At 39.5% G+C, this 26606-nt stretch overlaps 2 protein-coding genes and 1 long non-coding RNA gene across 6 annotated transcripts; 2 read left to right on the top strand and 1 right to left on the bottom strand.

Moving 5' to 3' along the window:
* The first annotated feature begins 564 nt into the window (after positions 1–564).
* Positions 565–14520, top strand: slc51a (solute carrier family 51 member A). The gene is made up of 8 exons (XM_086151205.1): positions 565–705; positions 6364–6515; positions 7948–8021; positions 8235–8393; positions 9341–9452; positions 11242–11388; positions 11473–11578; positions 11677–14520. The coding sequence occupies exons 1-8, from the start codon at positions 633–635 to the stop codon at positions 11826–11828; spliced, it is 975 nt and encodes a 324-aa protein (XP_086007331.1). The 5' UTR covers positions 565–632; the 3' UTR covers positions 11829–14520.
* LOC147231970 (uncharacterized) lies at positions 7939–15733 on the bottom strand. 2 transcript variants are annotated; one of them, XR_015106529.1, is made up of 4 exons: positions 15712–15733; positions 11654–11747; positions 11414–11560; positions 7939–8400 (listed from the first exon to the last, which is right to left on the bottom strand). It is a non-coding gene; the product is annotated as an uncharacterized LOC147231970 (long non-coding RNA). The 2 variants fall into 2 exon arrangements; XR_015106528.1 differs by lacking the exon at positions 7939–8400 and adding an exon at positions 8465–9435.
* pdk3a (pyruvate dehydrogenase kinase, isozyme 3a) lies at positions 15206–26582 on the top strand. Of its 3 annotated transcripts, none has more exons than XR_015106527.1 (12): positions 15206–15591; positions 17890–18031; positions 18126–18197; positions 20436–20620; positions 20716–20805; positions 21115–21192; positions 21384–21460; positions 21560–21661; positions 21744–21851; positions 21958–22071; positions 23607–23845; positions 26020–26582. XR_015106527.1 is itself a non-coding variant. In XM_086151202.1 (12 exons), exons 1-12 carry the CDS (start codon positions 15489–15491, stop codon positions 26043–26045), a joined length of 1218 nt encoding a protein of 405 aa, XP_086007328.1. In that variant the 5' UTR covers positions 15206–15488; the 3' UTR covers positions 26046–26582. The 3 variants fall into 3 exon arrangements, 2 of the variants coding, with proteins under 2 accessions (XP_086007328.1, XP_086007327.1); XM_086151202.1 differs by having other exon boundaries at positions 23607–23727; XM_086151201.1 differs by having other exon boundaries at positions 23607–26582.
* The last annotated feature ends 24 nt before the right edge of the window (positions 26583–26606 follow it).

The raw sequence follows: 26606 nt of genomic DNA, 5'->3' as shown, positions 1-26606 counted from the left end.
TACCCAGTGATTTACTCTTAATCATCCAAGAGGTACAGTTTGACCTGAGTTCAAAAGAAGAGAATCTTTCTTTAGTGTTTGCTTTATTCATCTCTTCTTTAATGAAATACATAGAGGTGAAGGTTCTTGTTTACAGGTTGATCCTGATTCACATGTGCAGTAAAATTCACATGGAATAAAAAGAAAGGAAAGAAAAGAAGAAGTGTCAGAACTGTCTTGTTTCAGCACAAGATAAAAGTCTTTTCAGGAAATATGAGCAACATGATGTGTCATTTAATTATCAATAAATCCAACTGTTTTGTAAATGTGAAAAGGTGAGGAAATCTTTCTAGTGAAAACAGAATGACAATCTGAAAAATAGATTTTCCTCCTGACCCCTTTTTTTTTTTTTTTGATGTTTCAACAATTGACTCTGATTTCTCCTTCCATTCAGCTGGTGAGGAGGTGGATGTCTGGGGGAGGAGGAGGAGGAGGAGGAGGAGGCGGGACCAGGGAGTCCAGGGGAGACCAAGAGTTTCAGATCCCTGCAGAAACTCAGTAATCGGATTCTTCTTGCAGAGGGGCGTTAGTTGGTGCAAGCAGGCAGCTTACTGCAACTGTGACCGGGTGCAGACCCCCAGAGAGCAGCCGGTATGAACATAACAGGCACCACTGTCGATGTGCGGTGCACTGACCCAGCTCCCTTTGCCATGGACATCATCCGCCGTGAGTACATAAACACGCACATACATAGACACAAGCACACACTCTCATGCATATACCTTGATATATGGTATGTATGCTGACAGGGCAATTTTTTTTTTCTATGTGTGTCAAATAAAGTTTAGTTATTGCTCTGTTCGTCAACTTGTTGGTTCTGTGGGGCTGGGGGAGGGATGATGTTTCTTTCTTTCTTTTCAGGATCAGTCTTTTCGGAAAGACCTTTTATGGGTCACATCTCTGGTTTGAATTAGTTGTTTCACTATAGATGGAGGAAGGAGGAGGTGGGGGTTCTGGTAAAATGTAGTGTAAACAATGGTTGTAAAATTTAACAAATCAATTTGTCCTTTTTAAACAGCCTGATTTATTACTTATTCCATCAGTGGCGGGTATGTGATGTTTTAACAAAGCAGAAATATTAAAAATAATTTTCCTTTCTCACACATACAATATTGAAATGTTTTCACCACATATCCTGCCCAATTACTTACAATGCACTCAGAAATGAAGTATATTCAAAATATTGTGATATGGTGTTGAAGTGCTTTCGTGAGCTCACATAAACTATCAGATGTACTTTGCGATTACACTGCTTGAAAAAGAAAGAAGTTTTATAATTCCAATCTACGATAAGCCTTTGTCAGACAGACAAACCATTGCTAATATTGCCAAATTATAGTTTGGAGTAAGGTGGAAGAGGCCGATCGAGCGATAGGGGAGGTGTTCATCCCATCATGATCTTGTACAGCTTAAATAAGCATCTTGAGAGACAAAACTTTTAAAGAAAATCTGCCTTATTGGAACAAAGTGGCTATTCCTCCTGATTTGTGTAGTCCACATATGAATACCTGATGTATGTTTTTAATAAATATACTTTATTTGTTTCTGGCCATTCATATTTGTCCATTGTGCTCAGGATATTGAGCAAGAGTTGGAGTTTACTCAGATCATGTGGTGACACCAGACAAGTAAATGCAAGTAAAATAAAATATCGGTAGTCGTTGTGCCTACATGTTCAGACTCTCTCTGCAGTGTCTAATCTTTTTCACGTTGACTTGAATTATTGTATGTTTGCATGAAGGCTTGGTAGTGGATTTGGGTTAGTTGTACTTTGATTCCCACAAGTGTCATCATTGTCATCGGCAGGGATTTAGAGAGGAAATCCAAGGTTAATGCACTTAAACTATCGCTCGGTGACATGAATCCTAATTTGTAAATCACTGTTACTGCACTCACTTGAAAGTACAGCTAAAATAGTAGACTTTCATTCCCTTTCAAACTTGTTTATTTTATTTTTTTTCACCTGTAGTGAGCGCCTCTTATCTTTTGTGCTTATTTGTTTTAGGCCCCAAAAAGGGAATGGAATTAGGAAAGAGAACTAATGTATTTGGCGATCATTTATTCATTTAACATTCATTATTCCATAATTAAGTCTAGCAACATTTGGTGTCAGTTTTTCAAAATGAAAATAAAATTGAATTTGGAATTTGAGGCCCTTCTTGATAATTTGTTGTTTTTGGCCAAACAGCCGAGCTGTCTATTTCTTTTTGCATACAGGAAAATGTCACACTGACTGGGGACAATCCCATGACTCTTTTCATTTCAATTCCATTTTCTCTCTCTCAAATATGGTGATATGTTTGCACACTCAAGTTTTATAACTGTATACTCAATTTTCACCAAAGCATTGCCATTTGAACAGCACAGAGATTCCAAAAGAATCTCTGACCTGTAAATGTGTCACTTTATTTGAAAATTGGCCAATGGCTGCCCATCAGGTCAGTTTGAATGGCAATAACCAACTGGGGTTGTCGCTCAGCAACATGGATTTTCAATTCCCTCCAAAGATTTTCTTTGGGGCTGAGATCTGGAGACTTGCCGCTCCACTCCTTCGTTGCTTCGTTGCACAATTCATCTTCACTGCCCTTGTTGATGGAAGGAGGTCTTCATTCAAAGTCTCACGATACATGGCCCCGTTCATTCTTCCTTTTCCACGGATCAGTTGTCCTGGTCCCTTTGCAGAAAAACAGCCCCGAAGCGTGATGTTTCCACCGCCATGCTTCTCAGTAGCGACGGTGTTATTCGGATGCAACCCGGCATTCTTTCTCCTCCAAACACAACAAGTTGAGTTCTATTTTGGATTCATCTGACCAAAGGACATTCTCCCAATCCTCTTCTGGATTATCCAAATGCTCTCTAGCAAACTTCAGGTCTGGACATTTACTGGTTTAAGTAGGAGGACACGTCTGGCGCTGCAGGATTTGAGTCCCTGGCGGCGTAGTGTGTTACTGATGGCAGCCTTTGTTACTTTGGTCCCAGCTCTCTGCAGGTCATTCATGAGGTCCCCCTGTATGGTTCTGGGATTTGCTCACCGTTGTTGTGGTCATTTTGACCCCACAGGGTGAGATCTTACTTGGAGCCCCAGATCAAGGGACATTGTCAGTGATCTGGTATGTCTTCCATTTTCTAATAATTGCTCCCACAGTTGATTTCTTCACACCAAGCTGCTTACCTATTGCAGATTCAGTCTTCCCAGCTTGGTGCAAGTCTACATTTTTGTTTCTGGTGTCCTTTGACTACTCTTTGGTCTTGGACTTAGTGGAGTTTGGGGTGTGACTGTTTGAGGTTGTGGACAGGTGTCTTTTATTCTGATAACCAGTTATGATAATATATAGTATAATACAGGTAATGTATGGAGAACTAAGGAGCCTCTTAAAAAAGAAGTTACAGGTCTGTGATAGCCCGAAATCTTGCTTGTTTGTAGGTGACCAAATACTTACTTTCCACCCTCATTTGCAAATAAATTCTTTAAAAATCAGACAATGTGATTTTCTGGTTGTTTTTTTTTTTTTTGCATTCTGTCTCTCATAGTTGAAGTGTACCTATGATGAAAATTACAGGCCTGTCTCATCTTTTTAAGCGGGAGCACTATCTATCTATCTATCTGTCTATCTATCTGTCTATCTATCTGTCTATCTGTCTATCTGTCTATCTGTCTATCTGTCTATCTGTCTATCTGTCTGTCTGTCTATCTGTCTGTCTGTCTGTCTGTCCATAGTTCATCCTAACTCTTGAAGAGCATTTCTTTTAAACTGACCCCCCCTCTTGAAGTTACTGTATTTTCGTGGGCTCTTTGGCAAACAGTTCTTTTAAACCGTCTGATGCATCAGGTTGCTGCCTTTTCAGATTTCACTGAAATGTTACAGTTATGACCGCACGGTTGTGTATTTTCAGCTTCACAGCAAGAAGGTGTCCAGTTCCATTCTTACTGGAAGCTTGCTATGTAGAGTTTGCATGCTCTAGTGTTTGCGAGGGTTTTCTCCGGTTTCCTCTGAAACATGCCATAATTGGAGACCATAATTTTGCCCAAGTTATTTCTTGAGCCATGAATTCGTCATCAAATACTTCTAATACTGATACTAAACTTTGCATGGATTTGGGGGCCCTTGTCTCGTAATGTACTTACAAACTGACAAAATATCACAGTAAGACAATTATATGCATTGAGAATTAATAGAAGCGGAAATTACTTAACATTGTTTATTTCAGTAAGGATTTTTTTCCAGTTGGTCAAGACTCGATGCGTAAACACAGTTTCATAGTTTCCATCAGGGGCAGTTACTTCCAAAGAATCGAGAGATTTAAAATGTTCCGCCTCATTTGTCCAACAAAACCACATGTTGTGCACGTGTGGTTCAAGGAGATGGCTAAATTACACTGAATTCCTGTGATTGTTGATAAATTACTAATTGATTGCAAATCCAAAACATGTTTTCATCCGTCTTATTTGCTTTGTATAGTGTTTAAACAAGTCGTCTTCCAGCTTGGTAGAACCAGCTTTCCTGTGTTTTTAATTACCAGTATTGTTCAGCAAAGCTACGTAAGGATGCATCAATTTATACAATTTTATACAATTTTATAATAAAAGTTTATACAATTTCCTACTATTATTTATTATTGTTTTGTTTCACTTGAAACTCTGGCACAACAATTTCCTTCAGGGTAAATAAAGTTATTCTTATTATTCTTATCAATACATATAACTTATATAAATTGGTTAATGATGGAAATAAAAATGATGTGACTTGACTCTCCCTATGCTTTTCTGGATTCAATCCAGTGAAAAAGGGGGGGAGAAACACAGGAGGGGGTAAATATTTCAAGCTTTTTAGGGAAAATGTATCATTAGAATCAGGACTTTTAAAGTTATTCCACTACAAATAATAAAGAATTGAGCTAAACAAATGCAATAAAGTGGAGACTGCAAGACAATGCCATCTGTATTGAAACGCTTACTCTTCTGCCGATCTGTGTAGATGATGCCGATGGCCACTAAAACTGATTGTCATGATATCCAATGATCTGAGCTGTATCCCTCCTTTTCTTGGTCTTTGTTTTGCATCTTTCTTAATGTGAAGCACATGCTGACATGATGCAGTTGTTTTGTTTGTCCTTATTGCTTGTCTGCTGATGAAAACCTCAGATAGTGTTTTATGGAAATGATTCAGCTTTCCTGCTGAATGACATACAAGAGCGTTACCCTCCTCATTGTTGGGCAGTCTTATCAAAGTTCACTGTCATCACTTCCTCAATCTGTGATGGCTTTGCGTATTTTTTTTTTTTTCTGTTTTTTTTTTGGAAAAAATTCCCTTTAACATCTCATTGCGTTTTCTAATTATTCTGCCAACCGGATAACACTGCAGCTGCGGCATATAGCTGCTGTTTAATTCTGGCAACATATGCGTTCCCATGGCAACGGCCTGCGGCTGATTTCGTGCATTGCTGTCTTTGATTAAATAGCGTTAAATGTATTAGAAATCATCCTGGAACATATTCCCTCACAGGCAAAACCAACATCTGCACTTAGATTGGGGATGGTGCTACCTTTGTCTACTCTCTAAATTCCTACATCTTTAAGCAATTTTCAGGTGTCTTTGGGTTTTAAACGTGCAAAGAAAAGTTCAAAAAACTACTAACATAAGGATTCAACCAACTTAATCACCACTGAATATCTTCTCTGCCTCAAGCTTTTTTTTTTTTTTTTTTTGCATTGACAATTTCACACCTCAGAGCAAATATATTAATTCATTCAAGCGGTCAGTTGATCACAGGGCCACAGAACGGGACATACAACCATTCATTCCCTCATTTGTCAGGGCAATTTAGGGTCTCCAGTGAGCATCCTACATGCTTTTGGACAGAAATCCACATAGATAAGGGGAGAAAATGGAAACTTCACACAGGACGGCCCCTTGAACCAGGGACCTTCTTGTTGTGAGATGGGAATGCTCATTGCTGCACCATGTTGCTGCAAATACAATCAAACAAATTTTGAATTTTTATTTTTGCATTGTGGTAATCAAACTTAATTTCAAGCCTTTTTTATTTTCTTTGCTTTGTATTTCTTTTAGTTTATCTATCTTTTCTCTCAGGCTGCCGCTTTGTTTTTGTTTTTCTTGCATGTTATTCAGCCCTCCAAATAAACCACTCAAGGACTTTGTTGGGGTTCAAATAACACTTGGATCATCACCTCAGGAAAACAGCAACCTTACATGGCGTCGAGGTTCAGCTTCCAAAGGCTGTGTTGCATCTGCTTCTCTGGAAAGGCATGGGTCTAATTTAAAAAAAAATGATCACTTGCTGTTGTTTCCATTCTGGTCACAGAGTTGGATGTCTTCGGCATCATCCTGTACACAGTGCTCACCTTCATGGCAGCCGTGGCCATGCTGACCTTTCTAGAGGAGTGTATATACATCTATAGAAAAGCTCCATCGAATAAGAAGAGCATCATCATCTGGGTGAATGGTGCGGCGCCGGTAAGAGCAACACACTGAGCATTTAAGAGCGCTTATATGTTTAATTCATTTCAGGGCAAGGTGTCCTGCTGATGTCACACACTGGCTTTTTTAGCCATGATAGATGGGTTAAAAAAGACAAAACAAAAGAACTGATCTATCTCAATTACCCAAGAGAAATAATGGCAATCTCTCTCGAGCCGCGGTGCCTCACTCCAGTTTTGGAGACTACCATTTCCAGGCCGATTTCCGAAATCCTCCCGTTTTCATAGAAGAAGGCTTGGATTGCTGGAAAATCAAGCTAAAATGGCAAAAATATAAAATGATGAAAATAAATTTAAAAAATTTTGATTGACAAAGAGCAAACATTTGCCCCATACAAGCTGAAATTTGTTTTTAAATCCCACCCTTTCATTTCCCGGCACAAGCTGTATGATGTATTATGAGTTTTAAGTGTTGCATGTCACTCTGCCTCTCATCATTCGCAGGAGTTTGATAAAGAGGAGGTTCATTATTCATGTTAGATCTTGACATTAAATACAAGGGAAAAGGAAAAAGTTCACACTCGACAAGACAAGACGAGTAATGGCGAAATCTCCTTTGCAAACAGGCTGAATAATGTGTAAAACCTGGCCAGAGTGATTGTCTGTTTTTTACGGAATGTGCCAATCGTTGTTGATTATCTCATCGTCAGCACCAGATGCTGTGTGCAAACCAGTAGGAGCATGTTACCGAAGACGTCTTTAGACCTGTCTCGCTTTACCTATTATTCTCAGGGTTACCTAATAAGAGTATACATTTTCACCTCAGCCTTTAGTTTAAACCAGCCCCAGAATCTGCATCAGTGATGAATTAACGTAAACGTACCTACAGCTAATTATGTGTGGGCTTGAAAAGAACAGTTTGGCTGTAAAATGAAAGATGTAACAAAATGTTGACAAAACCAGCCCAATTCAACCTATACTCAGATTATTCCCTTTCCAAACTTGTCAACTGTAACCCAATCTAGTTATACTGATTGTATTTCTTAAAAATAAAATTCTACATTTCAGAAATGGGAATAGAACAAATGCTTTTATGTAGCCAGTTAGGCTTTATGAAAAGTCCCACCCATTTCTTCATCTTCTAGCACAGCAATACATAAAATGGAATTAATAAACAGCACCAAAACCTGGCCATTGTTGTAAAAGCATTGTTAGTTAATCAGCTGTTGACACTTTCTGCTTGTGAGCGTTTATTCAAATCCAACATTAATGAGTGTTGGCTGGTGCGCACACACCAATGAAGTTTATTTACTGCCATAGAATAGTGCATTGCAACAAAGAAAGATTGTTTACACTCTTCTTATTATTTCTGCTGCTTCCTTCAGATGTCGCCAAAGCAAATCAACTTCCTTTATTCAACCCTCTTCTCTCACGCCAAATATTGTTCACACTTTCTCACTTGTTTTCAGGTCATCGCCACCATGTCATGTCTGGGGATGTGGATCCCTAAAGCTACGATGATTACAGACATGACCTCCGCCTGGTGAGTCTCAACTCTTTTTCAGCTCTTTCTTTACTGTGTTTGTTCGCTGTTAGAGCCTCTCAGTTCAGAATAATAAAAATAAACCTAACCCTTATTAACCACAGTAGTTTGGAGAGATGCATCCCATTTGTTCCTGCCATCTTTCATTCTTCCTCCAGTCTTTGTAATGTGCCCCCTCTCTCTCTCTCGATCTTCTCCCACCTCCCTTTATAGCTACTTTGCCATTGTAGTGTTTAAGTTCCTGATAATGATGATCGAAGAGGTGGGCGGCGATGAGGTGTTCTTGCAGCGGGCAAGAAAGCACAAGCTGAGAATTAGCACAGGACCCTGCTGCTGCTGCTGCCTCTGCCTGCCGCATGTGGCCATCACACGGTACGACCTATTCAAATGCATGGAGATATTAAAAGTCATTAGTAAGAATGAAAATCTTGTGGGGAGGATTAGCCCTTCACTTTTAAACTATAGAAGCAGAAAATAATGGATAACCTCAATAGTAGCAGTGGTGAAATGAGCAGGTGTCAACAACAGGTCCGAATTGGTCACATGTTTCAGCGTTCCTGAATAATTGTTGTCAGACGCTTCTTTTAATTAGATATGCAATAACTAGGGATCTTTTGAATGGGGAACATGTATCGATCAAAATAAAACAAAAAAAAAAACAACTGAGTTTTCCTGTGCGCTGTTCCTTTAATATTGAGCAATCCCTGAAATGCTGCTGTTGTGTGTTAGACATCTGGCAGTGCTAACAGAACGCAGATCCGGGGTAACTTTATTGACAATCACAGCCACATGTGAGCTGAAGCTTAGGAAAGTACAGAGGGTTGAGATGTTCTTATTTGAAGATTACATAAACTACATCACCCTCCGCACATACATATTGCAGTCAGACCCAGGGGCTCACTTATGTCTCCTGAAGGCAGTTCAAACCCTCTCCTGGCCATTCAACTCACCTGCTTCTCTTTCAACCCGTCCAGAGGGAAGTTCTACTCTTTCCTCTCCTCATATACCGGTGGGGCATGAGGTACATTTTTATAAAGTGCCTCCTTAAAAGCAATCTTTCAAAAAAACACTGTGTGATAAATTAGAGATTCTCTTTTCCCCTCCATCGTTGTTATTACTCATGTAAAACAATCAGAACTTTCAATCGTCAGATGCAAAGAATTCCTCCATGGTCAGTCTTCACAGTCACAGACATCTTCTAGACTAAAGCAATTTTGAGAATTTTAAACTTTTTATCTGTTTCATCCGCAGTCTTTTATTGCCTAAACCAGGCCCCCTTCAGGAATTAATTTCAAACTTTTCTTCTATTTCATGTCCAGGCGCAGTCTTTTCCTGCTCAAACTGGGCTCTTTCCAATTCGCTGTCCTGAAGATTGTCTTCACCATCGTCTCCATTGTTCTCTGGACCAATGGAACTTTTCAGATCGGCGAAGTGAGTCGGTGACAAGAACACAGTGAACAAACACACACACACATATATATTTGGAACTTATTTTGTTGATCTAAAAAAGATTATTCCATACAGTGTCAATTTTACAATTTTAGCAATCTCATTCCCTTCTTTTAAGTGCTGCACCAATATTGCACTGGCCGATTATTTTGTAGGCTTTGAATCTTATTTATGGGATGAATGAAATACCTTTGTATTGGCATCACCTCATTATGAAACACCCACAATAGCATTTTTACCATTTAAAGTTAATGATGATTTTGTTGGTCAGATTGTGAATATGTAGCACCAGAATACTTTTCGTACCAACAGTGCCATTTGGCGCAGTAGTGAAAAAAACTATTCCTTTTAAGCAATTTCAATGCATTGCAAAGCATTGTTCTTTTCAAAGTACACCTTCCTTTAACTACCACTCCAGTTTTTTTTTACAAGGTGCCCAGAGGAAAAAGCTTGTTTAATGTAATCCAGATGCCCCTATGACTCTCTTTTTTGCCATTGTGCAATTCTTTTCACATTGCTGTTTTCTATTTAACATCCTATCTAAGGTCATGCCAACTTGACTGACTTTTTAGGTAACAGAAGCCTCACCCAACATTTAGCATCCTTTTCCCTTATTACAGTGTAATAAGAACACTTTATCTCCTTGTTAGAACAGAGTGATATAATTATTAGGATGGAGCCTGTTTTAAAAAACAATCAGATAACACCTAGAAAAGCAAAGCAAAGCAAATGATCTTTTAAATTTTATTCACCTTCCAAGTAGGAAAACAGGAAAATGTATCTATTTATCTTGTCTTTTCTAAATCGCATCCTTCATGTTTCTTTTGAGTACAGGCAACAATTAATGCGTGCTTGTTTAACCTTTTTCTGAGCCTCCACACAAACTGACTACCCATCCCCACCCCAGGGAGATTTGCACCTCCCATCAAATGTCTGCGCAACATGGTTTTGATTTCAATTTTGTTCAGGCCATGCTGCTCGTCTTTCAGAAACAACATTAAAGAAGGATATAGCTTAGAATGAGAATGTAAATACAAGTCCCCTTTTAGGGTTTCGCCAAGGCTTCACTGAGTTTGTTTATTGTGAAATGGTCCCTTGATGACCTATAAAATCATAATACAGTCTGTGAATGACTAACAGAGAGATGCCTTTTTTTGCATTAAAGCATTCGTACTCATTGATTACTAATACACCGTATCATCGCTCTGCCCATGAAACGTAACTCGCCCTCAAGCTTGAATTCACACAAATACATTGAAATCGAAGGTTTATTTCTCCTGCAATTAAAAATATTTTTTCAGTGTTTCAACATTAATCTTTATAAAGCTTTTTAAAGTTTGAAATAAGGATAACAATAAGGGCAATGATATGAATCAAAACAAAATTAATCAAAAGAAACCTCAAAAGCTGTTTCACTGCAGTGATCCCTTTTACCTACTGTGTTTGATTAAGGAGTAATGATACACTGTGTTACTGATGCATGAGCAATGATACTTTAATGCAGGTTGCAGCATGCATGTGTCTTTGCAAGGTTTTTATAGAAAGTGCTTTGCATAGTTAAGAATCAAGCAAGAACTAATATTATTCACTATTATCCCCATTGCCAGTTTGATTTGTTGGACGGGTAAGACAAGCCCATAGCTACTTCAAGTGAGAACTATAGAATTGAATCAGGAATGATGATGATGCCTGTTCCAAATTTTTAAAGCATCTTCCGGCGCGTGTTTTCATTTCGTTTGTCTGAAATTGTCCCTGCGTGACCCCATTTCAGGTTACTGCCACCAGTGTTTCCCTTTGGATCAATGTTTCTGTAGGTGTTCTGACAATTACGGCCCTGTGGCCTGTCGCCATCACGTTCATGCACCTCAGGACTGCCTTGCGAACGATAAAGATCATCCCCAAGTATGCCATGTACCAGGTAAAATCCAAAAGACCACACTTACAAGTCTTCTTCCTGTCCTTCCGACTGTTGGACTAAGTGTGTTTCGACATGTGTTTCTAGTTGGTGCTCGTCCTGAGTCAGCTCCAGACAGCTATCATCAATATCTTGGCTTTGAAGGGAACCATCGCTTGCGCCCCGCCATTCTCTGCTGCAGTCAGAGGATTCAGTGAGTCAATACTCCATCCGTCATGACTCAGTTCCAAAAATTTTCCATTTATGATTGAGTCCATTTTACTCTTACCTTCTGTTCATGTGTCTCCACAGTGATGAGTCAGCAGCTTTTGATCCTAGAGATGTTCATCATCACGTTGATAACACGTTTACTGTATCGACGTCTGTATGACCCCTTACCCCAAAATGAAGAGGAAGAAGCTGAGGAACACACCAAAATGGTTGTATTGCAAGAATCTGTGTGAGATGAGTGTATACAAGTGTCAGCGAGTGTCAATGGATTTGTCTTTTTTTATATAACTGCATCAAACTGATCAGGAGATAGTTCTGAAAAGAATATGAAATAAAAAAAATAAGAAAAAAATAAGAATACCTAAAGCAGGTTTTCAGATGCTCACACATTTGGGCAGGAGACTTTTATTTTTTTTATTTTATTTATTTTTTTACCAAATCCAGACTGCAGTTCTGTGAAACAAGGACAATTTTAAGTCATGGCATCCTATAAAGTGTGCCTTTTATCAATCAGTCAAACAAGTATATTTGTATTTTTTAAACGGACTGAATACTCTCGAGCTGAGTAATGGCAAAACATAACTGGAAGTGTATCACTTCAGCTTTTAATTTTACTTGTAATCAATATTATATGACACTTTCATTTCAAGATATTTTGTAATAATAGATCAAGCTTGAAAACTGTCACTTTCTATGAAATTACAGAGAATTATGTATTCAAATAATTTGCCAAGTATTTATATACTTTGTCTTCATATAAGCTGTTATTGCATAAATGATAATGATGATTATCTTGCATTATGGTGGCTGAATTATAGCTGGACTGCTTTTGCTCCATAAGTATTTTCCAGATTAAATTTCAGAGACAATACAATTACATGTTGTATGTATTTTGTCTTGTTTTCTCATTCAGCTCCTCAGCTGCCGCTTCCCTAAGTGAAAACTGCATGGTGTGTGTAGGTGCATCCTCTGACAATGGGATGGAAAATTGGACTACAAAAATACAACAGCTGTTGCATTGTTTGCAATGATGACAGGCTATGCTTGTTATGCTGATGAATATGGAGAACAATTCTGAACTTGTTCTTTTCCTTTCGCCTTTTCCCATCTGGGTCGCCACGGCCAATCAACCTTCTCCATCTAACCCTATTCTCGGTATCCTCTTTCACACAACTAACTAAACATCCTCTCTCACTAAGTCCATAAATCTTTCCTTTGGTCTTTCTTGAGACCTCCTGTCTGGCAGCTCCAACTCCAGCATCCGTCTACAAATATATTCACTATCACTCCTCTGTACATGGCCTGACTGTCTCAGTCTGGCTTTTCTTACCTTCTCTCCGAAACACCCAACATGTGCTATCCCTCTGATGGACTAATTCCTGATCCTATTCATCCCCGTCACTCCCAAACAGAACCTCCAGCTCTGCCTCCTGTCGTTTCATTGTAACTGTTTCTAAACCATACATCACTGGTCTCACCACTGTCATGTACACCTTTCCTTTCATTCTGGCTGATATTCTCCTCCTTGAAAACCATCCAACACTCCTCTCTTTTCAGCTTCCGCCACTTTGTCCTCTGTGACGCATTTGTCGTCTTGATCTTCCTTGTCAGCAGTCATCCTACAAACTTTTTTGCAAAGTCTACCATCACCTGTCCCTCTGCATTCCTATCCTAGATACCAAACCTGCCCATCACTTTTTCATCACCTCTATTGCCTTCACTCCACTGAAGTCTGCACCAATTACCACTATTTCATCTCTGGGGATATTCTGCATCACTTCATCTAGCCCATTCCAGAACTTCTCCTTCTCCTCAAACTCACATCCTACCTGCGGGTCATAGCCACTAACAACACTGACCATCACACCTTTAGTTTCCAGTTTCAGACTCATAAATCTACCTGACATGCTTTTCACCTCCAGAACATTCCTAACAAACTAAAAGTATTCTAACTTCAAGATGACTCCCACTCCATTTCTCTTCTTGTCAGTACCGTAATAGAACAAAATTAAAATCTGCTCTTAAGCTTCTAGCCTTACTACCTTTCCACCTGGTCTCCTGGACACACAGTATATCCACTGTCCTTTTCTGCATCATGTCACCCAACTCACTAGCTTTTCCTGTAATCGTCCAAATATTCAAAGTCCCTACATTCAGTCCCAGACTTTTGCCTTTCCTCTTTTCTCTCTGAACACTCCTTCCTCCTCTCCTTCCTCGATCCACAGAAGCCCAATTTCCACTGGTACCCTGTAAGTTATCGGCACCAATGGCAGTCATTGTTAACTCGGGCCTCGACTGATCCGTTATGAGATTGTTAGGTTTCATTCGCATGTTTTTGGTTTTGGCCCAAGTTTTACATTGGATGCCCCTCCTGATGTAACCCTCTGCATTTATCCGAACTTGAGATCGGCTCAGGGAGATACCGGCCTGTGCCCCCCCCCGAGGCTGCATTGGAGAACAATTCTGTTGATAAAAGTATGTATTAATAAATTCAAAAGAACAAGTTTACCATATCATGGTATAGTACTGTAAATATATTTGCTTGGTACAGGAGGTAGAGCAATCGTATTTGGAATCGAACATTCCTGGTTTGATTCTTGGCTCCTCCTAGTATGTCCAAGTGTTGTTGAGCAAGACACTGAACCCTAATTGCTCCCCTGACGCTGGTTGATGTCAGCCTACTGCTCATGGTTCATTCATGATGGGTTAATTGCAGAGAGTCAATACAAATAATACATTATGAGTCATTAGATTCACTAAAGGAAATCCCTGTAAAAAATATTGGCATAAATAATATACATTTCATTTCTTGGAAGGTTTTCCCAATCTATGTAATGTTAGAAATACATTTCCGAATAAAATGGCATTTTTCTGTATATTTATTGCCTCATCAAACTTTTACGAGCTTCACCAAAAAGATGTATAAAGGGAAAACTCTGCAGTGCAATATGTGGAAATAAAACTGCTTTCTGTCGGTGAGCGCGTCCCCATCTTGATCCACCAGGGGGCGCTAAAAACAACTTTCTTCACAAACACGCAATCTCAACGACATAACCGGTTTGGGAGTTGATTAGTCATCGTATTAAAACATGCGGGGGGGCGATTGAATTAGTTATTTGACACGCTATGTGATTGTTGTTGCCAATGTAGTAGCCTTCTTACTATGACTGCAGATAAATACGTCTCACTCTGATTGATACCCCTCCTGAAACAAGCTAGCTGCTTGGTCACGCCCATCTAGTCTTCGACCAATCACGATAGAGTAATCGGCTCCCCCACAGCCCCCCCTCTCCTTTCAAGTGCGGTTGACCGGAGACTTTCCGGGCCTAAGTGTGTCGGTTTGCGTTAAGCACACGGATAGAAAGCGAACTACAATACCAAACCTTCAAAATAAAATACACCGCACCAGGTACGTTGTGAGGTTTTCCCCATTTAAAATGGTCGCAGTTGTATTTGAGGATTCAAAACACTCTTTGTTGGCCATACGTCCAAAACATAATTTCTTCTGATTTCAGGAGATAATCATCTTTAGCTAGCTTGTCAGGCTCCCTCGCTTTCTAGTAATTTATTTTGAAAGGCTCAAACGGAAGTCATCGTGAGGTCAGAACACTTGACATGCGTTTCGGAGAGCTAAATGATCAACAATGTCGCTCCAGAAAGCCCCCCTTTCCAGCATATAACCGTAAACTATTTTTTCCGCTGCCATGTAAACTGGATAAGTCGCTTCCTTGCTTTTTGTCTCTCCGTGTCCGTCGCTGTCCTCTCCTCCGGCCCTCGGACCGATGCGCTCGCTGCCCGTGGTTGGCAACAACTACAACAACAGCGGGGATGAAATGGTCTTGTTTTTTCTGAACCTCATTTTCACATCAAGGCACCGGGATTAGACTTTAAAGATGCGGATTTTCATGTCTCTTCTGAAGTACACTAACCCCAAAATCGAGTACTACTCCAGGTTTTCACCGTCTCCGCTCTCCATCAAGCAGTTCTTGGACTTTGGTAAGTATCATGTCAAAGCTGTCATCGTGTGTGTGTGTGTGTGTGTGTGTGTGTGTGTGTGTGTGTGTGTGTGTGTGTGTGTGTGTGTGTGTGGAGTTACCCTGTTCTGTCATTGCTCACCATGTATGCGTCTCAAGACGAGCTCACTGCCTGTTATGTTATTAATAGACGAACCTCCAGGCTTGCTACCATGAAACATTAGACTTGCAGCTATCTATCATGACGCTTGGATTTGGGGTGGTCCAAAGAGATATGCATGGCCGCATTCTGTTAATATACTGTGTGAGCATGTGGCAGGCATGCTGGAGGAGCAGCTGCAGGTTCAGATGAAAACTCCACATATCTGAATGTGTTGAAGAAAAACAACAACAATCAAGCAACATACATTGGTGCAGAGTCAAACTGCTGTGAAGAGGTATTCCAGAACATGAACAGTGAAAGTAGTATTTTGTTCCGTGTGTGTTTATGGCATCTCAGGAATCATTATTCATGCCAGGCATGAGTCTTCACAATGGCAATTGAGTTGTTATTAATTGCATGTCGTCGCCCTCGAAGCTTTTCCTAAGCCGTCCCTGATTAAATACTGACATGTCATTCAATCGTACAGCTGTGTTTTGGATGACAACTACTGAGAACTTGTGGCAGGGTCCCTCTTGGAACAGAGTTGATATCACAAAAGAGGAGCAGTGCAAAACAAAACATATATATATATATATATACATATGTATAGATAAATAGATAAAAAATCAACAAGATGGTCCCTGGGAATATGTGTTCTGTCATTAGCAGCTGCCCAGAAACTGTTTTTTATTGGGGAAAAGGTGCTGCATGCGTGTCACGTTTCAGCCCAGTCTGTTTCAGTTTTGCTGTTAAAATTCAATTCATTCTCACATAATTTTACCCTCAAAATCAGTAAGGTATGGCACCCAACTCTGGTCATTCTGTGTAAAACAAGACGTCAAGTCGTTCCTCAGAAACTTGATGAAACAATTACTTTGAAATCCGAAAAGTTGCAGTATCAGCCAGATACTTTTCAGCTCCTCATCATGTTTGTCAGCAGTCAATTATTATTTTTATTGGGTATTTTATTTTACAGTGGGTGAGTCAAAGAATTGAAACCAGGTGGGTTGGTTCTTTCACATGGCTCTTCGTTCACATGCCAAACCAGACCAAAGGCTGTTCCTAGGAATGTCATTCTTGTCATTTATACCTTGTCCCGTTAAAGAATTTTCAAGCTCGACTCTTTGGTTCACACATCGGGCACACCAGCAAATACTACTTTGAGTGACTCAATCTTTTTTGAAAGCTGAGGAGAAAAAAAGCAATTTTCCTGAACTGTCTTTCACTGAAGTAAGTTGTTATCTCTGTTTAGGGTTGTTCCACCTCTATGTGGCTATTTGTAACATGTAACATGTTTGATATTTACATGTTGTGGATATTTGACATATTTTTCAAGTCAGGGATGTTTACATATTCAGAAGGATGTGTGTAGAGATTTGAGCTTTCCTCTAATAACCTCTGCGTGACTCTGCTGAGCTAATAAGATTCATGATTTCCTTGTTTAGTGCCGCAAATTCCGTTCACACTAATACCAGTGGACAGTAAATACTGTTACTGCCAAATAGCAGTTTGGGATCTTTTATTCAAGGCAGCTGCTTTCCTCCACTTTCCTCCAATTTAGTGACCATGGTGGGTGACTTGTTGGCAGCGTTGACTGGTTTCACTCTTGTCTTTTGGTAGCAAAATAAAACTTTTGAGGATAGAAGAAGGTAGTTCTCAGGTTGTCACTGGAACAATTTTGCATTAAATCTATTGCTACCATGTGATATATGTATTTTTTCAACATGAACGTGGCACGAGGTACAGATTATCATAAAGGACAAAAATGCTACACGTTTAACTAAATGAATAAATGAGTTAGAATCAGTGCAATATACAGATAAAGATTAATATTTTTGACAAGAAACTGTTTCTGTATTTTTAAATGTATTTTTATTTATTCATTCCATACTTTTACAACACTTCAGTTCATGTATGCATAAATAAATACACTCATACACATGCTGACAGAGCATAAATACCTAAATATGGAGGTACACAAATACAAAATGTAAAACTCATAGTGACAACAACAAAACAACAAAAGTTGAAATGGCTTCTTTCTGGTTTATTTCTGTTTTCTTTTGTATTACCTAATGGGTCTCATGACTCACTTAATCTGAGGAAATTTTACAAATGAAAACTCAAACAAGCTATGAAAATGTCCTTTTGACAAATATGGGGTTATTTGTCTCTCAGGCAGGGACAATGCGTGCGAAAAAACATCATACATGTTCCTGCGCAAGGAACTGCCGGTGCGTCTTGCAAACACCATGAGAGAAGTCAACCTGCTACCTGATAACCTGCTCAGCCAGCACTCTGTGCGACTGGTGCAGAAATGGTGAGGCTTTTTTTTATGACATTCAGGCGATAAGGTTTAAAGTGGTGTTAAACCTGCGTGAAAGGCTTCCTTTGTCCTGTGTTTCCCTCCTCAGGTACATGCAGAGCTTCGTGGAGCTGCTTGATTATGAGAACAGAAAGCCAGAAGATCCTCACACCCTGAACGAGTGAGTGGCACACTGAATGTTGCTCCTTCCAATGGCTAATAATTCATCAGTGGACCGGCAATAGGTCTACAATTAGTCAGACGAGCTTTTTCAAGCAGCCAGATGTTGCGCACTGGCTTTGTGTCTTTATGTCAAGTCCTTCTTCCCTTGTAGCTAATCCCCTTAGTATGCATAAGTCTCCTCTGACTGCAAAGGTACAGCCGAGTATTTACACTATAACACAGCAGAGGAGATTATCAACATCGTCTTGCTGGTAAACACATGCGGGAAATCAAAATTTTTCAAGGCGCTACTTCCAGCAATTGTCCTGTACATTTCAAATTAAAGAGCAGCAGAATGGGGCATTTGAGATTTTGTTGGCCTCCAAAGTTGTTTTTTTTTTTTCAGAATGGTTTTAAAAGAATGAGCTCAGAAAGAGAGTGGTTCCATCAAGTTCTTTTCCTCATTTATTTATTTATTTTGTGAATAACTAGTTTGACCTCACTGACTCCCTCAAAATGAATAGTTAGTTGCAGATCTGTGTTTTCACCTCACTGTTATGAACAATGGCATCAAAGAATGAAACAGACAATGTGTAGGTCTCTCAGGACTGTCTGAGAACCAGCTTCACTGGCTCCCATGTGAATATTAATTTACCACCAAAAAGTTACAATATATAATTTCATGTCTGAGAAATTGTACTGTAATCACCTACCATTCCAGAGTTTGTCACAAGATACATATTGCTGCCTTTAGAAATATATGTATTCTCATTTTAACTTAAATCCTTATTTACACAATGATAGGTTTCGAATACACAGTTGATGCTTTTTCATTAAAAAATTGAAAATTGTCATTAGTTATTGGTAAGGAGAAAAAAAAAATCACCCTTTGTTGTATTAGAAAGATTGAATTGATAGAAATGTAATAATGTTGCCTACATGTGTAAGTTACTTTCTCTGTTTTTTTAAATCCCAGTACATGTACTTATAATCATACATAAATCATGGTAACTGGGGCTGTTTTATAAGGCCAGTATGTAACTTGTTGATAGCATAATAACACAGTATAATTTTGATTTGTTTGTGTGCTTCCGTGTATGCCTTTGTTTTTCTTGCTCTCACGCATAAGCCATTCATGGTTTTATTCAAGGTAGTTACTTGTTCATAAATTTCCATCCAACAGGACACTAAAGTAGTTTAATAGTTTAATCATCCATTATCAAGCCAACAAGCTTCGGAAACTAGGGGTAGTAATTGTTAACCTACTGAAGTGAAGGATGTAACGCATTAATAGCTAAGCAACAGTAAAGTTATGCGCTACACTCTGGACAAAGGCCTTGCAATCTGAATTTAAATTATATCACCATTTAATCACACGTTTTCATTTATTTAAAAAGAAGAAACATACTTGGGAAGAGCATTGTAATAAGACACCATTTGTTCATAAACTTGTTTTCAACTGGTTAGGTCCAGGCATGTGTGTTGTAGAATCATCATGCATATGCACAAATCTTTTGACACACTGAACACATGTATTGGGAAATCTTTGTGTTTATCCTCTATAGATATAGTAAAGTTCTGACGCTGCTCTTCCTGAGTTTTTAATGACTCTTTTAAACAACATTTCAGTACAGGTGTGTACAGAAAGACACATCTCTGCCATTAATACATTCAATACAACTGAGAGGCACTTGAATAAAACAACTACACTTGATTTTATTATAGAACTCTGGACTTGTGAATATGCAAGGCAGGTTTTCATTCAAAATATAATTTTCATTAGATTTTTGACATACAGTAATGATTTTCTTCAATGCCTTGTGCTGTTGTCTTTAGTAATAAATGAAATGTTTTATGGTTATGATTCTTCTTCAGACAGGCTGTCTTGGTATGTCAGCTTAAAATGGCATTCGTTATTATATGTCTTTTATGGATATCAGTCTTTAATGGAATTGAAACGACCAAAATTACACACTCAGATGCTTATTATTTATCACCTTTCTCCAAATTACCTGGGAATAACAGCGTAAGAATGTCATTGTACATCGAAACACCTTTCAAGATGCTACCATGACAATAAACACTTAGAATCCCTTTATAATCTTTATTTCCATATCAGGAAAGAGAAAAGGTTGGTGGAGGGGGGGGGGGGGGGCACTGTTGAGTTCTGGTGAGCGAGAGATAGCATTTCACCGTAGACTACACACAGTGAATGTCCTGAAATGGAATATTCATGTCTTTGTGTATCGCTTCTCAGTTTCCTGGAGCTGTTGATCGAGATCCGTAACCGTCACAATGATGTAGTGCCCACAATGGCTCAGGGAGTGATAGAGTACAAGGAGAAGTTTGGCTTTGACCCTTTCATCAGCACCAATATCCAGTACTTCCTTGACCGCTTCTACACCAACCGCATCTCTTTTCGCATGCTCATCAATCAGCACAGTAAGTCCATCAAAAGCTCCCTGTCCCATGCGAGTTACTCACTGGTTACTGGAAAAGACCTGACCTTCTGTCTGCTGCTCTGTCTGCCTCTCCAGCTCTGCTGTTTGGCAACGACACCAACCCTGCTCACCCTAAACACATAGGTAGTATTGATCCGACCTGCAGCGTGGCTGAAGTTGTCAGTGGTGAGTCAGCGGATTTCCTTCTCAACTTTATAGTGGCCATTCTTACTCACATGAAATGTGTGCAGTGGCGGTGGCAATCAGGTTCACTATGTAATGTTTACACGTTTTTGATACTTGGTTTGGTTGCTTTTTTTAGTACCACGTTTCCCAGCAAAGTTCGAGAGCTGCGTATTTGCATGATGAAATGTTTAAGAAAATTCTTGCAGTGCGAATTCAGAGTTGTGCCCTTAGTAACCAGAGGCCACAAAAGTGACCAGCTGCAGAAATCTTCATGAACTACTTTAATCCTGCCTTTGATCCGTCCATCAGATGCCTACGATACAGCCAAAATGTTGTGCGAGAAGTACTACTTGGCCGCCCCTAAACTCAAGATTGAAGAGTTTAACAGTAAGATAACTTCAGCTTTTGTGCTTTAATCCGTCTGCCTTCACATTCACTGTGTAATCTTCATTGCACAGCTGTACTTGCCTCGATTTAGAAACGTATAATGATTGCATTGCGCATCAGGTCATTAACTTAAAAATAACGTGCTGGTGTTTGTGTGCTTATGTCACTTTCTCTTCTTTTTCACATTCCAGTGAAAGCCCCCAAAAAGCCCATTCAGGTGGTTTATGTCCCCTCTCATTTGTTCCACATGCTCTTTGAGCTATTCAAGGTGAGCAGGGACACTGAGGGCCCTCTTGTCCAGCACGCTGTAATTGTAATGAAACAAATATTATACAAAGATATTGAATACCTCCACGGTTGTTTGCAGAATTCGATGAGAGCTACCGTGGAGCTTTATGAGAATAGTAAAGAGGAATTACCTCCTGTGAAAGCGAAAGTCACACTGGGTAAAGAGGATCTCTCTATTAAGGTAAGCCACACACAAATACAAATAAAATAACAGAATATTCTGTGGTTTTAAACTTTCTTTCTCTTCCAATGCCTTCTGTCAGATAACTGACAGAGGGGGAGGCGTTCCCCTGAGGAAGATAGATCGACTCTTCAACTACATGTACTCCACTGCCCCCACGCCCAGCCTGGAGCCAGGGGCTGTCCCACTGGTACTCACATGGCACACCCAGATATCTGTCTCTTTGACCTTTTAACCTGCATTTGTTAGAATGGAGTTATAAAATCACCCCCTACCTCCCCCCGCCCTGCCCCCAGGCTGGTTTTGGCTACGGTTTACCCATTTCGAGACTCTACGCCCGGTACTTCCAGGGAGATCTGAAGCTCTACTCAATGGAGGGTGTGGGCACAGATGCTGTCATCTACTTGAAGGTGAGGCAGTTACTGGCAGGTCATGCTGTGAATAAATTTTACTCCATGAGTCTTCATGTAAGAGCACGGATAGAGAGTAAAATGGGAAGACCCTCAATTTGTTAAAAGCAGACAAAAACACATCCATTATGCTTCATTTACAACTCACTATAGTACTTAAATATATTTTTGTGCCACACTATGTTTATAACCTGTGTTTTTTTCAATATCATTATCTCATTATCACATAAGCTTTTTTTTTAAATGCCAGCTGCAAAACCTCAGTCACTATTAATATTTTCAAAGTTAAAGAAAAAACTTACGGGCTCATACTTATCTTGTATTTCCCAAAGAGTCCATTTAATAATTTATCCGCCATGGGGAAATGTATTTTCTGCAATTAACCCATCATGGATGAACCATGAGCAGTAGGCTTCCGTCCACCAGTGTCAGGGGAGCAACTAGGGGTTCAGTGTCTTGCTCAACAACACTTGGACATACTAGGAGGAGCCAGGAATCAAACCAGGAATGTTCAATTCCAGATATGATAGCTCTACCTCCTGTGCCACGCCGGAACTACAGGAAGCAGAGCTGATTGTAGCAGAGATGAAGAGGTTGAGGTTCTCTTTGGGAGTGATGAGGATGGATAGGATCAGGAATGAGTCTTATGAGAGAAACAGCACATGTAGAATGTTTTGGAGATAAGGCCAGAGAAGCCAGACTGAGATGGTTCGGTCATGCACAGAGGAGGCGTGGTAAGTATATTTGTAAGAGGATGCTAGGATTGGTGCGGTCGGGCAGGAGGTCCAGAGGAAGACCGAAGAGAAGATTTATGGGCATAGTTAGAGAGGATATGAAGGTAGTTGGTGTGAGAGAAGAGGACACAGCAAATAGGATTAGATTGAGGAGGTTGATTCGCTGTTGTGACCCCTGAAGGGGAAAGCCAAAAGTAAAAGAAGGACCTCGAAGAATATTGCGATGTTTCAAGTCCCAAGCATTTGTTTCTGTCACAGATGATAATTTACAATTTATTTAATTTAATGTTTGCAAAGCAAAAGACCAATAATTTTAAGAAAACTGGGGGTGAAAGGGAGGGTGAAAGAAATTTGCAAGTTTCTTGGCTGGGCTGATTCAACCATCCCCAGTAATCATCTACTCTCACGTTAAAAATAGATTACAAATGAAAACAAAATATTACGCACCCTAAATATCTTGCCTTGCACCTCGGTGTGTAAAAAAAATCCAAGAAAGCTGATAATTGTTCTGAAATCATGGCAAACCGGTTTTGCCTATGCTTTACCGTGTCCTATATAGTTTTAATTGTGACTTAAAGTTGTTTTTTTTTTTCGTTTGTGTGTTCATAATCCTCTAACCTGTATACATTTTTTTTTTATCAAGGTGTATCATAGTTGTAGCTGAATTGAGCAGGGGATTACTTTGACCTCATTAAGTATTCCTGAATGCTAAAAGGACTTCAGAGCATAAATAGAGCACTGAATTTCCACCCCCATTGAGTGGAGGATCTGATCAGCTTGTGTTTGCCTGTCTGCTCAAAGGCCCTGTCCAGCGAGTCTTTCGAACGTCTACCCGTCTTCAACAAGTCAGCATGGCGACATTACAAGACCAGCCCAGAGGCAGACGACTGGAGCAACCCCAGCAGAGAGCCACGCGATGCCAGCAAGTCTAAATACAAAGCAAAAAGATAACTGCCTGGCCTGCTAGCCCCGCTGCTCATCTGGGAGCCGAGAAATTCGGACTCTGCCTGGAACATGTGCGATGAATTGTTGCCCCTTGGGTAAAGACTTGGTTTATAATTCAGAGGTCAAAGCTTTGTTTAAGGTAGATAAGACTGCGTTATCTCTTATACCCAGTGGCAATAATATTCATCGAGCTAGCTTTCATTACCGTAGCAACAGGCTGCTCCCTCCCCTACCTTTTCACACCTCTCCAATATGGAGTTTAAAAATGAACTTCCCACATAACCCTATTAATGACTCGCAGAAAATCTACTAACATGAAGTCCATCTCTGTGTAGATATTACTTATTCAAAAAGTAAATGATCCCACCTCCACCCCTCGTCTTATGCACAGATTGGCCTGCTTTTGCTTCACTCCATGCGGCTGAAATAAGTCCCACGCTGCTGACTGAGTGTCTTTCTGAACAGTCACTGAACTTGTGTTTTCCGTTAATGCCTCCAACAAAGGAAGACCAAGTCGGGGGGTCTGAGATTTAGTGAGAACAGGAACAAAAAGGAGGGGCGATTGCCTTCTTTTTGAGGACACTTTTGACAGAACGCAGGCCAGCGTTTCACTGACGTAACAAATATTTGTTGTCATTGCACTCCATTTAAAATCTCCAAAACAACTACTGCAGTTCTTAATTGACAAGAACACACTTCTACCAAGAAAAGAGTAAGACATAAAGCTTATTTTTAAGGTACTTAAAAAAAAAAAAAAAATATTTTATGTCAATGAGAAAGCCTTACCTCTTAAGGATAACGTTGTTTTTAACATTCTGCCTCAAAGGCTCTAGAATTTCAATTTCCCTTTTTTTCAATTTTTTTTTGTTATTACTGTTATTCATCATGTACTACTTTTAGATTGTGACTCATCAATTCGATCAAGTTATTTCCATGGCCCGGCTGATGTAACAGTGACCTAACTTTTACCTGCAGATGTGGGTCTTTCACGGATACATCTGTATTATATGCCTTCCAACGTGAAAACAAGTCAGATCTATATTTTATACATGCATAAGATGAATTTGTTATATTTTATAGTTCAAAAGTGTTTCAAATAACACGACAAAAAGTTCAAGATGTTGCTCGAAAGTAAAAAAGGCAATAGATAATAAACACATTTAATAATTTCTTTATCTCTCTAAAATGTTCCATTTTGCTCAAGTACTTTTACTTTTGCTACTTTCAATTCATTTTCCTGATAGCGCGCGCACAATTGCAGTTAATAGAACATTTTTCTAGAACATACAATACTTCCATGCATACTACAGTTTAAAAGCACCCCCAAAAATTCAGCTTCTGTCGGGCTTGAATTCTCACTGTCCACCATCTTGGTGTGTAGGCAGGAATGCAACTCAATCTCAAGAACCACAGTTTCACAAATTACTTAAGACCAAAGAAGCATCTTGGGGATGCTTATTTAATACCCACTCCATGCCAGCCTCATCATGTAGCCTCCTTTACACCAGCATCATGTACTGAATTCTAATTCTTACACAGAGGAGCCAACCGTTGGCAACAGTACTATACAAGGAAAATGGAAGAGGGATTTCTTCTCACAACATGATCATGCGCACAGTGAGGTTCTCTCATGGCAGATGCACAACATGTGCACATGCTGCTTGGATTCATCTCAATAATGCTGTAGTTAGTTGTGATTCACGTGTAGAGTCACTAATCCTACCTGTCTGCGGAATGAGTCGAAGCAAGGCTTGTTGATTTTAAACAACTGTTTTTCTTTGAATGAGAATGAAAAAATGAGAATGCCGGGGAGCAGGATGGATCTGTTATGACTACCAACAAATTCATGATGAATATACTTTCGCTTTTAAGCATTGTTTTACTGTGGAATGTGATTACTTTATACGATCATTAGTTTTTTGTGGTTTCTTCCAAAAGTGTAGCTAGCCAGCTAGATTTTCTTTATTTATACTTTGGGAAATCAGGCAGCACTCAAGAGTTGAGTGTCTTAACAGACAATTTTTGTCATATTATTCTTGATCAGGACATAAATCTGTGCACTTTAAGAACTTTTCATATATATTACACTTAAAGCCTCCAAATGATGATTTAATTATGAGCTCAAGAACCTTTAGGAGTTTATAAGAATAACTGGGATTAAAATGTATGGAACAGACCAAACATTGCCCAATCTTGGACCTATTAGTTTCTTCGAAATGATAAGAAATTTCAATAATCTGAAGTGACATCCCCTCTCTCATTTCCTCAGCGCCACCTGATGGGAAAGGGCTGTAGATGAAGAATTGTGAGAGTTTGGAAAGCCTCCATAGGTCCTCTGCTTTTAGCCCACTGTAAGATTCCATCACTGCCAAAGTCTCCATATACCTGCCACTCTGACTTGAGCGACTCTGTGGTTAAGAGTCAACAGTTATGTCACTTTGAAGGCTTCAGTGGACTGCCTCTAGTTTGCTGTAGAAGCATTCGATTAAAAAAACTTGAACAAGAATACTTTTGAACTGTATGGAGTTCAAGGCTGATCTTAATCTTCCATGGCTGTTGACCTCTACTGTCTCTGCACCTGTGCTTAAGAGAAATGTTTTGTATATAAACAGTGAACAATATATTTGCTGTATATTCGTGCAGCCAGTGTGGAGTGATCACTCTGTCCATGTACAACCAGCTTCAAATAATGAATGAAGTCCTCACTGTGGAGGCAACATGCACAGATATGCAAACCTTGTACCATCAACATAAGAGATCTTCTGTGATTCAGTATCAAATTAACCTTAATTTTGTCAACCTGACAATAAAGACCATTGCTGTTGTGTGTTATCTGTCTCAAATGCCACCTGGTGT

The sequence above is a fragment of the Fistularia commersonii genome, chromosome 8, assembly GCF_037954325.1.
Source record: "Fistularia commersonii isolate RoL2024-O1a breed Wild chromosome 8, RoL_Fcom_v1.0, whole genome shotgun sequence".
Taxonomy (NCBI): domain Eukaryota; kingdom Metazoa; phylum Chordata; class Actinopteri; order Syngnathiformes; family Fistulariidae; genus Fistularia; species Fistularia commersonii.
This window is presented reverse-complemented; position numbering and strand designations above follow the sequence as displayed.